The 16,861-nt window shown below is 37.0% G+C and overlaps 1 protein-coding gene across 3 annotated transcripts; it reads left to right on the top strand.

Annotated features, from left to right (window-relative positions):
* The first annotated feature begins 389 nt into the window (after positions 1 to 389).
* Positions 390 to 15,947, top strand: LOC127413991 (tandem C2 domains nuclear protein-like). Of its 3 annotated transcripts, none has more exons than XM_051651624.1 (12): positions 390 to 433; positions 2,835 to 2,907; positions 3,068 to 3,262; positions 3,473 to 3,652; positions 4,405 to 4,478; positions 5,971 to 6,046; positions 6,738 to 6,844; positions 9,417 to 9,533; positions 9,919 to 10,110; positions 11,453 to 11,567; positions 13,396 to 13,595; positions 14,405 to 15,947. In XM_051651624.1, exons 2-12 carry the CDS (start codon positions 2,844 to 2,846, stop codon positions 14,513 to 14,515), a joined length of 1,431 nt encoding a protein of 476 aa, XP_051507584.1. In that variant the 5' UTR covers positions 390 to 433; positions 2,835 to 2,843; the 3' UTR covers positions 14,516 to 15,947. The 3 variants fall into 3 exon arrangements, with proteins under 3 accessions (XP_051507584.1, XP_051507583.1, XP_051507585.1); XM_051651623.1 differs by having other exon boundaries at positions 3,458 to 3,652; XM_051651625.1 differs by lacking the exon at positions 3,473 to 3,652.
* Positions 15,948 to 16,861: the final 914 nt, after the last annotated feature.

Below are 16,861 nucleotides of genomic sequence, written 5' to 3'. Positions count from 1 at the left end.
AATTCTATTTTCCAAGGTAAATGTTTCAGTGTGATATTTTGTAATAGCTCTTGGGTAAACAAGACAATAGTCACACTGGAATTGTGTGTCCTGCTTAGGACAAGGGTGTTTTCATAAATTTCAGTTTGGGCATGTTGTTACATGAGTTTTAAATGTTAAAATGTTATTGTATTGATGGGTATTTAAATAAATACAGAGAGAGATGCATACAGTATGAGTGTAAATTATATATTACATATGTAAACTTTCATTCTTCTCTGCTATCAAATGGGTCATTATGATTGTCTCAACAGCTGGAGTGTAACTCAGCAGACACTATGACCCAACAGAGATAGATGCTTTCACTCTCACTGGAGGCACTGAAAGGTGTCTGATACACCTGCAGTACTCAAGAGCTCCAGGCACTTTCACCTTCTCGCAGCAAGCAGCACAGGTATGTACAGTAACCTGATTCAGATGCATTTCATTTAGAATATTACTAGTTAAATTAATATTATACAGCCTATAAATGTTTAATTGAAGTTATATTATCGTTATATTAAGTAACAATAGTTAAATAGGAGTTCAATTATATGTAATTTCGCATCTAAATAATTTTAAAGAGTCTTAAAAGGATAGTTCACCAAAAAATTAAGATTCTGTGAAATCTTCATGAAAGTCTCAGTCATTATGCACTTTTATTAATTAGGGCCCATTCACTGAAGGTGTGGAGGCCCTATTCTTCTAAGGATGATGATTATTATTATTATTATTATTATTATTTCAAGGTTTTCGGTACTTTTAGGATGCTTAACATGCGGGGGGCCTGTAGCACCCCATTTGAAAATGGGTATGTAAATGGGGCTCTGTAGCACCCCCATTTTCACCTACAGTCACCAAAATTGGTAAATTTCATACAGTCATTGGCTCTGCCCAACAGGAAGTTGGCCATTTTGGATTTTCTGAAAATCACAGGCTCTGAACTTTGAAATACTCCTCCTAGGTGATTCATGAGACTGTCACCACCTTTAAACAACATTATGCCAAGACATTAAAGATGCTAAATTGTGAACAGATTTTGATATATCGAACGGTGTTGCCATGGTGAGGCATTAAATTAATGGCAAAAAATGAGAAACAGGAAGTGTCTTATATCTTCTGTGTGCAATGTGTGATTTAGATCAAAATTTATATATATGTTTAGTCTTTGGGGCTAATCACATGGATTTTACTATTTTGGGTCACGGTCATAGCGCCACCACCTGGCAGCAGGAAGTGTGGTACTTACAACAGACATTAAAATAGTCCTCTTATGTTTACCCAAATTGCTTCAAAATTGTTTAGAATAACGTCAAATGACAACTGCATATGTCCACCTTGCATTGTTTTACGAAAGCCACCATGTGGAAATGGACCAGTTGTGCTTGGGCCTGTCATCGCTGTTTGCAGCTATATTTTTGTTGTTGATGTTGTTTGGAGACAGATTTTTTTTTTTAATGAACTATCCCTTTAAATCCTTTTTGTTGTTTGTCTAAATAATCATGAGTGAGACCTAATTATAAGTGAATGTTGTTATTTTATATGACCTGTGGCACAGTTGATGCAGAAGTTGAAAATGTTTCAAATTACCCCAAAAGCAATGCTGGGTAGATTACTTCTGAATTGCAATCTACTGATTACAAATTACAAGACTAAAATTGTAGTCAGTAACGTAATCTCTTTTATTACATTAAGGTAATCCAATCTGATTGCTTTTTAATTACTTTTGGATTACATATGACCTAATTCTTGTTTATTTGATGTCATATGCATTTGAGTAAAATAAGCTTGTACCATTTTGCTTAAACGCTTAAAAGAAAACTTAATGGATCATAATATTAGAATTGATATAATTGTTTTGTGTGTGTTTTACTTGCTATTTATTTGTTTCTGAGTGAAATAAAAAAGCCACTTAAAATGTTCTTACTCTGGCAATTCTGGCAACATCATAAAAAAAGTCTTGAAAGTTGTCACAAAATCAAAGTGCATTAATGTAAATCTCTGAAGCCAAGTACAAAAACAATTTGTGAAACTAAACCCCCCCGCCCCCTCTTTAAAAACACTCAAGACTTATCAAACATATATTAGCAGTTGGCTGATTAAGAATGATGAGCTAGAGGGATCAATATCTGTTAAAAATATTTAATCATAGGGGGCCTGGGTAGCTGGCTACCACCTCTGGAGTTCGCTAGTTCACTACTTCGAATCCCAGCGTGTGCTGAGTAACTCCAGCCAGGTCTCCTAAGCAACCAAATTGGCCCGGTTGCTAGGGAGGGTAGAGTCACATGGGGTAACCTTCTCGTGGTCACTATAATGTGGTTCGTCTCAGTGGGGCACGTGGTGAGTTGAGCGCTGATGCCGCGGTGGATGGCGTGAAGCCTCCACACACGGGCATCGTACTCAACAAGCCACATGATAAGATGTGTGGGTTGATGGTCTCAGACGCGGAGGCAACTGGGATTCATCCTCCGCCACCCGGATTGAGGCAAATCACTACGCGACCACGAGGACTTAAAAAAGCGCACTGGGAATTGAGCATTCCAAATTGGGTGAAAAAGGGGAAAAATTCCCCCCCCATCCCCCCAAAAATATAATAATAATAATATTTAATCGTATAAACCTTAAACAAGTGCAATCTGATAACAAGTATTTAAAACTATAATGTAATTTAATTTTGATTTTTGTAATCTGATAATGTAATACAGATTACATGTTACCAGGCTACATGTAGTCTGTTACTACCAATCACTGTGTAAGAGTTACTTTTTTATTTATTTTTTCTTCATTTTTAATAATGTTTTTTGATTTTTTTGTAGATCCACACGATGGAATGTATCAAAAACTGCTGCAGGACATTTATGTCTAAAGAGAAAGAACCAGAGATTCAGAGTGAGTCTCTCTCTCCCTCTCTCTCCTTCTAATTATTGTTTTCATTATGCATACACAAAATATTAAATATTTTATAATGAAATGTTTATAATAGACCTATTTCAAAATAAAATTTTCAACTGTTTTATTTACCACTATTGGTAATACATGTCTTTTGCAGTGAAAAGTATCCGACCTCCAGGTAAATTAACAGTTGAATCTTATGTGAAGAAGAGTGTTGGAGTATCAGAGGATTATCTCCTCTCTAAACTGCCCCCAGATGACAGGGAGGTCCCCTTTGTCCTCCCAACCTTCAAGCCCTCCTACATCCAGCCGAGAGGGGCACAGTACTCCAGCTACAACATCGGGCAACAGAGTAAGTGGACAATATTAGTCAATTAGGAGATCAAAGTGTCATCTTAAGCATCATATTTTTGAGAATGGTGGTACATCATATTTTTAACAATATATATTTTTACGAAATATTTTACGGCCCTGCAGGCTTACCTAAGAACATCTAACCTGTATCTGTAATGTTCTGTTCATACAGTATTGCAATAGTATGTCACAGTTGTCACCTGTCAAGCAATTTTAGGCTCATCAAAGACCACTTATGCAGTCAGGAAGGCAGAGCTTGCAGGAGCCAATCAAATTGTGTATGACCCTGATTTGACCTTTAACACCAGTCAGATCATCAGCTTCGTGTCGCCAGGTTCAGTGAGACGCCCCAGTATGAAAGGCCATCCCAACAACAGCCCTGGCACAAGTGAGATGCTTTTAGATTTACCTGAAACTCTGATGGATAGTGATACCTGTACAGCAAAGCTAGATGTAACATAAACTTTCCTTCGATTTATTACCAGTGTGCAGTATTTAAAGAGTGGATTTACCGTACAATTTCACTTCATCATAGCATCATTCAGCACATAACTTCAGCTCAAATATTTACCCTTCTACCCACCTGTTTGTAATCCTTTAGTTTTATTCCTGCTACTACATCCCCTATTGTTCATGGCAGATTTGCATTGAGAATGTCCAAGATCATGTTGTTGAGAGGCCTCATTCAGATGATTCAATTGAGGGTTTACATATTGTGTTTTGTTATTGTTCTGTTTAATGGCTCTTACAATTAGAGGCAAGGTTGTAGCCAAATATTCAAGATTAAATCTGTCACTGGAAAGCCCATATTGATCAATCACAATTCTGAATACATGAGAAGTGTCCCCCTTCCCTTTACGGCTCTGCTGAAACTCAAACGACTGCCATGTTTGACTTTGATTTGTGAATATCAGGCTAATAATGAACAATTGGATATGGTTCTCATTCTTTAAGGTTTAAATATTTTAAACAGAATACAACAGAACACAACAGAACGTACATCGAATTACACCACAGTGTAACCTCTTTTGTTATTGCTTGGCTGAGTAATATGCAAACTTACAATAATTTGCAAACTCACATTGTAAAGTGTTTCACACTCAGTCAAATCTGTGAAATGTTTGTTTCTGTTTTTCACAGGTTGGGAACACAATGGCAAACAAAGACTCAGCCTATCCATGTTTGATTTGTCAAACTCTCAAGGCCCTGTACAGGTAAGCTCACACACACATGCACTCCTCACTTAACAGCCCATTCGATTAGACTTCATTGCAATTAAAGGTTCATCTTTTACAGTAACATGCAGGTGAGATTCCATACACCTTTTTACATGTGAGCTGCTTTTTTTTTTCTTTTTTTTTTATAAGTTATAATAGAATATGTAATAATCATTATTATATGATTATGTACTGTATTATATATATATATATATATATATATATATATATATATATATATATATATACACACACACACACACACACACACACACAGTACTGTGCAAAAGTCTTAGGCACATAAGATGTCTTAAGATGGTTATTTATATCTTCAGCTTTAGTGTGTCAGTAGTAAATATAAATGTTAGACTCCCAAACATTACTTTTGCAAATAGAAAAGATTAGAATAGAAGAACAGGGAGACCTGCAACAGATGTCATGGCCCCCACAAAGCCCCCCACTGAACATTGTGTCAGTCTGAGATTACATAAAGAGACAGAAGCAATTAAGACATCCTAAATAGATAGAAGAACTGTGGCGAATTCTCCAAGAAGCTTGGAACATCCTATCTGCCAACAACCAAGAAAAACTGTGTCCAGGTGTACCTAGGAGAATTGGGGCTGTTTTAAAGGCAAAGGTGGTCACACTGAATATTGAGTTAGCTTTTTATGTTTACTGGACTTTGTGGGGCATTAAGTGATAAATGAAAACTATTTATGTCATTATTTTTGAAAACATCCTCACTATGCAAAATTTTTCACAAGTGCCTAAAACTTTTGCACAGTACTGTATACTATATATATATATTTATATATATATATATATATATATATATATATATATATATATAATATTATATGAATAACTATATACTGTATAAGCAAAGCAATTGACTCTTTTATAATTGTTACTACTATAAATTTCTCATAACACAATAAAAACACACAGTACACACAGTCCTTTTTTCTAGAGAAATTTTAACTTTATGTGTACTATAAATATATAAAACTTGATATATTGACCTGAAACATTGTTTTGTTGCGTTTGGTTTTGGAGTTACCCGTACAAGTTTGGGTTTGGAGTACATTTTGTAATTAATTACTTTAATTGGCCTTCAGAAATTACTGATATTATCCATATTTGCCTGCATTGAAAGTATAAATTGCAAATTAATCATGCTGCTATTGAGCATTTACAAAGCAATGCTAATGTGTTTGATCTAAACTGGGCGAGGTTTCTTTTAGTGTTTAAGTTAAATAAAGACATTGAGTCAGTTTGTTTTCTTCTTCCTGTTAATGATGGTGGATTATTGTGTGGCCACTCAAGTGTGTACGAATGCAACAGAGCAAACCTGCACCAATCAGAGTTACCCTGAAGATCATTTAAATTTCTTAATGAAGTGTGATGTGTAAATAAGTTCAAACTTTTATGTTTATTAATTAACAATGCTGCCAAGCTGTAACCTTGCTTCCTCTCTGGTTCCTTCAAGCGTTATGATTCCGTATCCAGTGTCCAGAGTAGCACATCGTCCATTCAGGATTCCTTTGGGAGCAGCCGTAGTCTAGGTAACCATTCATGACGAAACACTCAAGTCGTAACTGCAGACAACCACATTCCAAAAGAACCATCATTTAATTCCAATAGAACTCTCTGGAAAAGGTTACCTGGAATTTCCACTTTCATTTGTTAAGTTTTCCTCATTTCTTTTTTTTTTTTTCAGGGCCTTTTGGACTCTTTATTTCCCAACAAGCTTACTCCCCTCTCCCCACCAAGTACACACATTAACACAGACTCTGAAACAAATTCGCACACACACTGCATTAACTCAGATCCATGCAGATTGTGAAATAGTGGAAGGGCAAGAAAGAGTAAATACTTCCAAATGTTTTCCCTGAGGTCTGTTATGCAAGTCCTCAGATAACTCTCAGAATGTAGTGAATTGATTTTCCAACTGAGGACATCCCCAAAGGGAAGTTTGGTCAGACTTAGCTCACTTGAAGGGCCAATTTTTTTCTCCAAACTACTGCTAAGTACACATAAACACAAACACACAGGCACAAAGTGTTTAAGAACACATTTAAAAAACTGGGAACATGTTATAAAACCAGAGGCATGTACTGTCCACCATATTATATATTTAAATACATCCTTAACACACCTCTACTGAAAACATATGGGTTATATTCACTTATATTCACATCACCTTTATGAAGGCATCATTCTTTAGCATGATGACATTTATGTGTTTGTGTGTAGAGTCCATTACGCTGTCTGGCGATGAGAGGGATCGTGAGCTGGGAAAGGTGTGTGTGCACCTGAGGTACGAGGAGGCGGTGGAGCAGGTGTGGATCACCTTGTTGAAGGTACGATTTCATACAGGAAGGAAAAGACCAGGCTATTGTGTCCCAATTCTACTCCAGCTGAATGGAGCCTCTGTGTCTCAGTGAAAGCCTAATTACCAAACCTTCAACTAATGATTACATCTCTCTGACCTGCTTTTTTTTTTATATCTCTTTAAAAAATTTTGTCCCATTTCCCCACAAACGAGTCCAAATTCCCCAGTCTTCTAGATGGCTCTTCAAAAGCCACCACCCTCCCCATTTCCGAGCACCACTCCTGAAAGTGGGGCGCTCCAGCCGTCTTCCATCCCCTTAAATCTATTTGTCTGGCGATCATGACACTGGTTAGGACCCAATTTTTTATGTGTTTGTTCTCTATATTGATGACCACCCCATCGCCTAAAATACAGAGTCTTGGGCAAAATGAAATTTGAGTGCCCAGTACATCACACATAAAACTCTGAAACTTCAATCAAAATTCTTGGATCTTAACACACCACCAAAATACATGGGTTGTGTCTCCATCTTCTCATTGGCATCGCCAGCAGGTGTGTGTGTCTTTAAGACCAAGCCTATACAATCTAGAGGGGGTCCAATATAATTGATATAAAATCTTGAATTGCATAAGGTGCACCCTTGCATCTCTAGATGCAGACTTGACCTTTTTTAGAATCCTAGCCCACACTCACTCCAATACCAAGTTTAAATCTTTCTCCATAATCTTTTGATAGAAGTTAAAGCTCCATCCCCCAGACTAAGAATTAGCAGGGAGTAATACACTGATCCCTCATGACCTTTTCCAAAAGCAGTAATCACCACTCCCAGAGTGTCTGCCACTTTAGGGGGGTGTATGCTACTCCCAAAAATAGTACAGAGCAGGTGGCGCAGCTGTAAATACCTAAAAAACTGAGATCTGGAAATCCCAAAATGTTGAACCAAACTTTCAAAGGATCTCAACACTCCATAAGCAGAAGCTTATGCGCCATACCTCCCGCCACCACACCTGGAAAATCATCTTTCTTTCTTATCACGGCTACTAATGGTTCCAGGGCAAGACAGAACAATAATGGGGAAAGAGGGTAACCCTGCCGGGAGCCCCTATCCAGAGTAAAATAATCTGAAATTTTTCCATTTGTTTGTACCGCCGCTACCGGGTGTCTATAAAGTAACTTAATCCATCCAATAAAAGTATTCCCAAACCCATATATTTCCAAAATCTTAAAAAGATAATTCCATTCTACCATATCAAATGCCTTTTCGGCATCAAGTGAGATGGCAGCGACCGTAGTCTGATCATTCGCCCCTGACCACATGATATTGATGAAACGCCTAATGTTATCAGAAGAGCTGCGGCCCTGAATAAACCCCAGCTGATCTATATGTATAAGAGATGTCATTACTTTACTTAATTTGTAAGCCAACATTTTTGACAGTATTTTTATGTCTAGCTGAATCAGGAAAATTGGACAGTAACTCTTACACTCGCTTGGATCTTTGTCCTTTTTAAGAATCAGACTGATCCGGGCTTGTGTCATGGTTGGTGGAAGCTTTCCATTCTTTAATGATTCCGTATAAACTTCTAACAAAAGTGGAGCCAGTTCTGTAGCATAAGATCTAAAAAATTCATCGGCAAAACCGTCTGGCCCCAGAGCCTTGCCTGTAGGCAAGGCCTTAATTACCTCGCCAAGCTCCTCCAAGGTTATCTCAGAATAAAGAGAATTTTTTTGCTCAGTCGTCAGTTTAGGAAGTTCTAATGGTTCCACAAAGTTTCTAATATCTTAATCAGTAGACGAAGACGTGGAACTATAGAGATCAAGATAGAATTCTTTAAAAGCATTATTAATATCAATGTCCGATGTAAATATTTCACCACCAGCAGATTTCACTGAGGGAATGGTAGAAAAAGACTCTCTCTGCATTATATATCTAGCCAAAAGCTTCCCTGCTTTATCCTCCGACTCAAAGTATGACTGTCTTGCCCTGAACAGCCAAAACTCCACCTTCAGCGACAAAATAGTATTTGTATTTCAATCAGGTCAATTCTCTGAGGCCATCAGACGACATTCATCACTTCAGCTCTGCCTCTGCACTTTTAATATTCACTTCCAATGCCACAAGTTCTCGTGCTTTGGATTTTTTGATGAATGAGGCATACAGTACTGTATGATCCAACCCCTAAGAACCACCTTAAGTGCCTCCCCAGCCACGCCCACAGAGGATACTGAGGACCAGTTGGTCTCCATATAAACACTGATTTCAGCCTTTAACATTTGTTGGAATTCAGGATTTTGCAAAAGTGATACATTAAAACGCTAACTATATGATTTCTTTTTCTCCGTATGTGGCAACACCTCTAAACACACCAGGGCGTGATCTGAGACTAAGATGTTTCCAATTGAGCAGATGAAATAAGGGACTTATATATAAATCTATTCTAGAATAAATCTTATGAACTGATGAAAAAAATTTATAGTCCTTACCATCAGTTGACATACTTAATCTTTGGTGGGTGTTAAAGCTCCTGAACAGTGAATGTTCCCATGCTCACTGTCTCTCTATTTATTCACCTTCCACTTTGGTTCTTTCTCTCTCTTAGTGTGCAGACATGAGTGTATATACTGAAGGGGTGGAGCTGCAGAAGATTGGGGTCAAAGGGGTCATCACCATGACGAAGCCAGTGCGATTTAAGAGCACAGTCAAGGAAGCATCAGCGGTGAGTGAAATCTAGCAGTTATATAACTACAATAATCATTGAAATTGTAACACTGGCCCTGCAAGCCAATGATATGGAAGATGGACGGATTGGCAAGCGGATGGCAATGGATGGAAGGATGGATGGATGGATGGATGGATGGATGGATGGATGGATACATAGATACTATGGACAGACGGACGGACAGACAGACACATAGATAGATACTGTAAATGGACAGACGGACAGATAGATAGATAGATAGATAGATAAACAGACAGACAGACAGATAAAAACAGAGCTTGTATTGTTTTATTTTGTTTTGATAGCATTTTCTTCATAGATTAAGTATGTTTGTAATAGATTTCCCTCTTAATATTTTCTTCCCTCTCTTTCTCTCTCTCAGGACACTGAGTTTATGGAGACATTTGTGTTCACTCTAAACTTAGAGCAAATACGCAGGTCTGCGCTTTTACTGCGTCTGCAGGCTCATACACCACGCAAGCGCACACTGGGAGAGTGTGTGTTATCTCTCCGAACCCTTGGACCACAGGAAACACAGCACTGGCTGGAGTTCAGGCCCCACTCTAAAATACGTGTGAGTCTACACATCCTACATACTGTTTCAACTGCTTATCTGGTGCTATAAATGATAAATGAGTCATAGGTAGAGAGCGTTTCTGACAGGCTAGTTTTCTAATTGGCTGACTGGTCGACTGACTCCTTTTACTGTTTTCAAAGCCTAGGACTGTCACAGAGACACAAGTGATTTCTTAAAAGACTTATTTAAATGGCATCTGTCAGGTAGTAGAAAGATTTGATATGTGGTATTCCATAAAAAAACCACACTAGCCAGATTACACCTTGCTCTTCTCTACAGATCCTCCTTCCTGGATTTGACAGTAAGATTCTTTGAAAACAATCTTAAAATTCCCCCTGCAATTACCCACTAACTCTGACATATATCTGAGAACAGAATCAAACCAGGACTGGTGAAACTGTGATCTCATGTTTGGTTCTCATGTTGTCATGATAGGTGTTGTGAAACACTAAAGGGTTTTGGACCCAATTTCTTAAAAACATCACAAATGAAACAGCTGTTCTAGTTTCTGCTCAAGTATTTTCTGCCATATTTGGGTCACTGAACACATGAAAACAACCATGTCAGTATGGTTGAAAGCCCTTCTTGAAATAACTTTACAATTAAAATTATGTTCTCTTAGAAGCCTCCAGTCAAGACCAACAGAAACAAAAACAAAAAAAGTTCTATAATTTTTCACATATTCTATTAGCATGTTGGAGTGGATATTAATAGGAAGAACATTATTTTAGGAAATTGATTGTGTACCTGCTTATTATTGTGTCACATTTTGAAGGCCAGCTGCCTTTGTTGTTTCTTCCAAATTTAGGACTGTCCTTGCTGTATAATTAAGAAATGTAATTCCCAATAACGTAATCAAGTTGCTGTAAGACAATGTGTAATCATTTCATCTTTATACATCATCTGGTTATCGCTTCTGCCATCTCACTGGAAGGAAATTAGGCCTCTTAAAACATTATTTGACTTTCTGAAAGCTGCCATAGACACACAGGCATACACACAAACAGGTATCATACAATGTTTTCCCAAGCAATATCTGTGTATTCTTTGTGAACCTGTGTCTGATGGTTATGTGTGTATATCTTTGTGTGTCTGCATGTGACTGAAATCAAACACTTTAACAGAAAGAAAATGAAGCTTTTTAAATGAAAAGAAAGTCTTTCTTCACTTGTAGAATGTTTGTGATAGACAGAATGTCTGTGTCTATTTCTCAACCAATAAATCAGTGAATGAGTCACAGCAGGGAGTTTGTCCTAAGAAAACACAGACACACACACATACTGTATGTACCCTTATACAGGGCTCTGACCGGGATTAAATTGTATGTGTGTTCCTGTAGGTGTGCCATGCTGAGCTTCAGCTAGCCTTGTGCTTTCAGCCTGTGAGCAGTCGAATGCAGCTCCAGATCCTCAGTGCTCAAAATCTTCCGTCATCTTCCTCACCGCTCACACACAGTGAGTCTCTCAGCCTTGAGAACATTACTGGAAAAATTGCTTCATTATTGGAATTGCATTAATTCATGAAATCAGAGATATATTGGTAATGCCTCCTACACACTACATGACTTTCAAAGATGTCAGATGGTGGTACCGTTCATATTACACAACTGTCTGTCTTGTCATGGAAGTCGTAGGGTTTTCAAATTACATGAGGAATCGGCGACAGGGGTGAACACATTACAAAACATTTCACTATTGACGAATCCCCGACGAATCCTCTGCCTGGACTCCAAATTACATTTCACAACAGAGTACACGCGAGAAGTGTTACGAGATACGAAAACAAATGCATGATCGTATATTATGCATTTCAGAATATGTGTATGTTTTTAATCACCTTTACATAATTTGTGAAGGCATCATATATTTTATTGGTTACAATATGAAAAAGTACCTCCTACTGAAAAATCTACCTATTTGCTTACCTGACTGTCCAAGAGAATTGGCAGTTTCTCTCCAACTCTTCTCTTTCTCCACCCAGTTGTGGTACAGTTCAGAGGAAACATCAAATAGGCACTGGTGCTCCTGCCAATGTTCCACAAATTTTTCCTCCATTTCTTCAGTCCAATGATACTTTCTTGATACAGCAGCCATGCTAGTTGATGTTCTGTTGCAGGTACATCAGGACTTCTCCCACTGAAACTTCCCGTGCCCCGTTTCTTGCTCTCTCATTGGCTGTAGGTCAATGCTGCTGTTGTATTCAGTCAAAACACATTTCACATTGCCCGATTTGGAATCGCAGACAGGTCCATTTAACATGCTAGATATCTCGCTTACATCGGCGACTCATCAGCGCTTCTCTCAGATTTTGTCTTTGATAATGCATACATTGCGTTCGTCGCTCACGGGAGCAAGCTCTGATTTGCCTATGATTTCGAGCTTTTGACGGCGATTTCCACAAAACTGTCGGCGAATGAAAATCGGGCCTAAAATCATGTAGTGTAAACTCGGCATAACACTACAGTAAGGTTCCATTTGTTAGCATTAGTTAAAGGTGTACTCGGTAAGTTTTTGTTCACGTTGTCTTAGACCTACACTGACACCTAGCGGAAAATCTCTGTTCACAGTTAGCCATGATTAATTTAATCCATTAGTGAAAGTGTCCAATAACAGGGCGGTTACTGAGATTAAGCGTGTAGTATTCGACTGGTCATGTGATCATAACATGGCAGCCCACATGAGGGGACCCTCTCCATATAGAATAAAACAGCTTTTATAAGGTTACTGATATGACTGGAGTCTTCATCTCATGTGATTGCTCATGAGTTTATACATGTTTAAAAATTACAGTTAATTTCTTTAGAAGTAAAGCTTTTTAAATGACGGAAAACAAAATACTGAGTGCACCTTTAACTACATTAGTTAACAGAAACTAACAATTAACAATTCTATTACAGCATTTATTAATCTTAGATAATGTTAATTTCAAAATATACTAAAACATTTTTAAAATCAAAATTTGTATTTGTTAACATTTGTTATTACACTCTGAACTTATTAACTAAAATTAACAAAGAGTAATAAATGCTGTAAAAATATATTGTTAATTGTTTGTTCATGATACCTAATGCATTATCTAATGTTAACGAATGGAACCTTATTGTAAAGTGTTACTTATTTATTTAGTCACTTTTGGTTTTGAATGTACATCATCTTTTGTTGATTTTTACCTCCTTAATTTTAAAAAATATTTTCAATTTAACTCCACTAATTTAATTAATATCTAAAAATGTAAAATATGACCCAATCTGTGTTGTTTAACTCAAAAGGATGTTCTGTGTAGGTTTCTTTGTGAAGGTGGACATGCTAAGAGATGGCCAGTCCTTACTGAAGAGAAAAACAAAGATTATGAAGTCATTAGGAGGGCATGTCCAGTGGGGGGAGGTGCTTCTATTGCCCATCACCAATCAGGACCAGAATCTGCAGCTGTCCCTCAAACTTTTCAGCCGTGGATCTCTTCAAAGAAAACACCTTCTTGGACAGGTCGGTTTGTTACAGAACACGGATGCCTTTAGTATGCATATTAATACATTTAACAATTATTCATAAAATGTTTGGTCTTATATATGTTATATATTGTATGTTTGGCCTTTTAACAGCCTTTTAGCCTTAAAAAATTGATCTGTGTGAGTTACACTACTGTATGAGGATACACTTTTCAAATTACAAAGTAAAAGGAATGTTCTGTGATCAATACAAGTTAAGCTTCTTTGACAGTATTTGTGAAATAATGTTAATTATTTCAACTTGTCCCTCATTTGAAAAAAGAAGCAAAAATCACAGTTACAGTAAGGCTCTTACAGTGGAAGTGAATTGGACATTAAAATACTCACTGTTTCAAAAGTATAGCCACAAGATGTAAACATTGTACATGTTAATATGATTCTAGTGTGATAAAATCACTTACTAACCTTATTTGTGCAAAGGTATATCCAATTTAGTAAATCCCTAATTTTATCACACTAAAATTAATCATGTTAACACATCATGTTTAATTGTCTACATGTTTATGTCTTGAGGCTATCCTTTTGAAACAGTGTGTATTTTAATGTAATGTCCATTCACTTCCATTGTAAGTGCCTCACTGCTACCTTGACTTTTGCTATTTTTAAAGAAATTAATAATTGTGATAATCAACATAATGCCACAAATGCTGTTGATTGAGCTTAACTTGTATTGCACATTCCTTTAATGTTACACTTCCCAGTGTCTATAGCTCTTCATTCTAATAGAGTATAAAGTAAGTTTCAGTGGTGGTCAAGGTTACTTTGGGTGTACTCCTTAATTTCTAGGTGCTTTTGGGTTTTGACTGCAGTTCTCCAGAGGCAGTGGAGCAATGGAGAGATTCCATCACTCATCCTGAAAAAGTGGTGACTTCATGGCACAGAGTTAGTCGACCCTGAAAGAGCGAAGATGTAGAAATGAGGGAAAAAAAAGAATGACTGCAAATGTAGCCTGTCCAACTTTGGGATGGTGGAGAGGGGTGGTCCAATCACAAAACACTGTCCTCTATACTCTCCAACTTTACTGGACTTAGCTGTAACACTAAACTTTTTTCTACAAATGTCTTTGCCTGTAATTTTTCCTGCATGTGTTTTTTATGCCATAGCCCTTTGGAAGGAGGGCAAATCTGCATTATGGCACTAAGTAATTAATTTTTTGTAGGTAGTATCGTGTATTCCAGCTGCTTTACCTGTTTAGTAGATGGCACAGGGTAAATAGCCACATTCGATGTTCTGCATTGGTGTATGTAACTTGAGAACATGGAACTGCGACAGAAACCGGATACATGTAAAATAGACATTATGTGCTATAAGATACACATCAGATTGCAGCTCCTGCTGGTTTTAACAGCATAATAAATTAAACAGAGTTGTACTATTGTCAGTGTTGCAGCATAGCTTGTAAGAGCAAGTATACCAGGCAGTCAGATAATATCTTTTCAGAATTCAGAAATGAAGTATTATGTTCAGTATTCTTCTCCTGTCATCGATTTGGTAATTATTATTTCACATTCACTAGCTGTCGGAGGGAGATAAACCTGTTTTTAAGTGCAGCAGAAATTCTTGTTCAGAAGCGTGTTTTGGTGCTTCGGGTAAACGGTTTGAAAAGCTTTTATTTTTTAGAAGTTCAGAAGGTTTGGGTTACATTCCCATCCAAATAGAATTCAGTCTGTAAATTTGTACCCTATTTTCTTGCATAGAGAAAGAGAGCACAAGAGACCGGGATAGACCGCAAGAGAGTGCAACAAAGAGACTTTTGTTTACACAGGAATTTCTCTTCTCATCCTTTGTGCTGTTCTTAATTCAAGGTGACCTAACTCTCTGGTAACCGCCATTTCTTAAAATATATTTTTGCACAGGTGACAGTAGCTTATTTAAGAGTGTTCACTGTGTTCATATTTAAACAGGTATATTGTGTTAAGTAATGCTGTAATTCAGTGAACACATGGTATTATGTAAGAGGCTTTTTCACAGATATTTGAAAAGCAAATATTTCATTCTTATCAACTGTATTTTGTGCTTATGCATACAAAGATTTGTTTGATCAGAGTCTGGCAGCCTGATGTTCCAGCAATTAAAATTTTGATCAAATCATCCTGCAAAAGAAACATTTATATTAAAATTGTTTCTGATGGGACATTCTAAGTTGTAACACCATATGAAACATTTACATTATTCTGTATCATTGTGTTTTTCTTTGTGTCAACAGTGACAAAACCAGGACTGTTATAACAAATCCATTTGAACTGAACAGTAAAAGCAATGAATGGGTTATCTTCTATTTTACTACAATGTAATATTGTTTTGTCAAGTAACTTGAAACATTTCTTTCACGTGGTAACATCTACTGTATATTGGTTTTATTAAAATATATTATTCAATATGACTGAATCAAGCTGACTTCATAAGGTTACATCACCAAACAAACAAACAAATAAACAAACAAAAAAATGTTATGAGTTAAATTTAGTAAAAAAATAAATGCACATATCCATTTTTTACAGTGTGTATAAACCTGGAACGTGATGGTTAAGTTCTCATGTTTGATAATGGAACTGTGTTTAGTTTGTACTGCACAGCTTCTTGAGGCTTTTGTTTCATTTGCCCAAAAACCTGTTCAACCTACTGGATCACAGCACTGCAGTATAGTCTGATTTTGCTCATAGGACACAAATAGAAAATTATGCACTTTTCACCAAAGACACTGAGTTGTGTGAATATTTATATTCAAGAAGATTTTGTTACTGTTTTGAACATTACATTACGAGTGTTTGTGTTCCTTTACCCTTCTGATTGTGTGCTTTCTTAGAGGAGTTTCTACATCCGGATATTTGATTTCATTTACGTCATAATTTACGCGATTTGCTGTTTGAACAGAGTTAATGGTTATTCTTGAAGACACTCCTCCAGCACAATCCTAGAAAAACAGCTTATCTTTGTGTGTGGAAGTATATGTGTGTGCTAATGTTGTGTTTGTAGCAACCATACAAACAGTTACTAAAATGAGTCCTTGAAATGTGAAATTAACTATTGAATTAACCCAAGGTCAAAGGCACCGAAAGTTATTGTTTGGTTAACACCACTGATTGGTTGTGTCAGTAACCCTACTCTGGACCACACAGACAAACAGGCACAGTTGTGACCATGAGGAGTGTGTCCGGTGTGTTTTTAATTAAAAGAGGATCAACAGATCCTGGTTGACTCCAGGATCTGAATTCCCCACAAATTTACCCATTAGAGTTAAAG

Source organism: Myxocyprinus asiaticus, chromosome 23, assembly GCF_019703515.2.
Source record: "Myxocyprinus asiaticus isolate MX2 ecotype Aquarium Trade chromosome 23, UBuf_Myxa_2, whole genome shotgun sequence".
In the NCBI taxonomy this organism is placed as follows: Eukaryota; Metazoa; Chordata; class Actinopteri; order Cypriniformes; family Catostomidae; genus Myxocyprinus; species Myxocyprinus asiaticus.
This window is presented reverse-complemented; position numbering and strand designations above follow the sequence as displayed.

What these genes read in the sequence shown, in the direction of transcription:
- LOC127413991 (XM_051651623.1), top strand. Translation starts at nt 2,844, where the DNA reads ATGGAATGTATCAAAAACTGCTGCAGGACATTTATGTCTAAAGAGAAA. An exon ending in TGGGAGCAGCCGTAGTCTAG is followed by an intron (nt 6,047 to 6,737) that starts GTAACCATTCAT and finishes GTTTGTGTGTAG; the next exon opens with AGTCCATTACGCTGTCTGGC. An exon ending in TGTGGATCACCTTGTTGAAG is followed by an intron (nt 6,845 to 9,416) that starts GTACGATTTCAT and finishes TCTCTCTCTTAG; the next exon opens with TGTGCAGACATGAGTGTATA.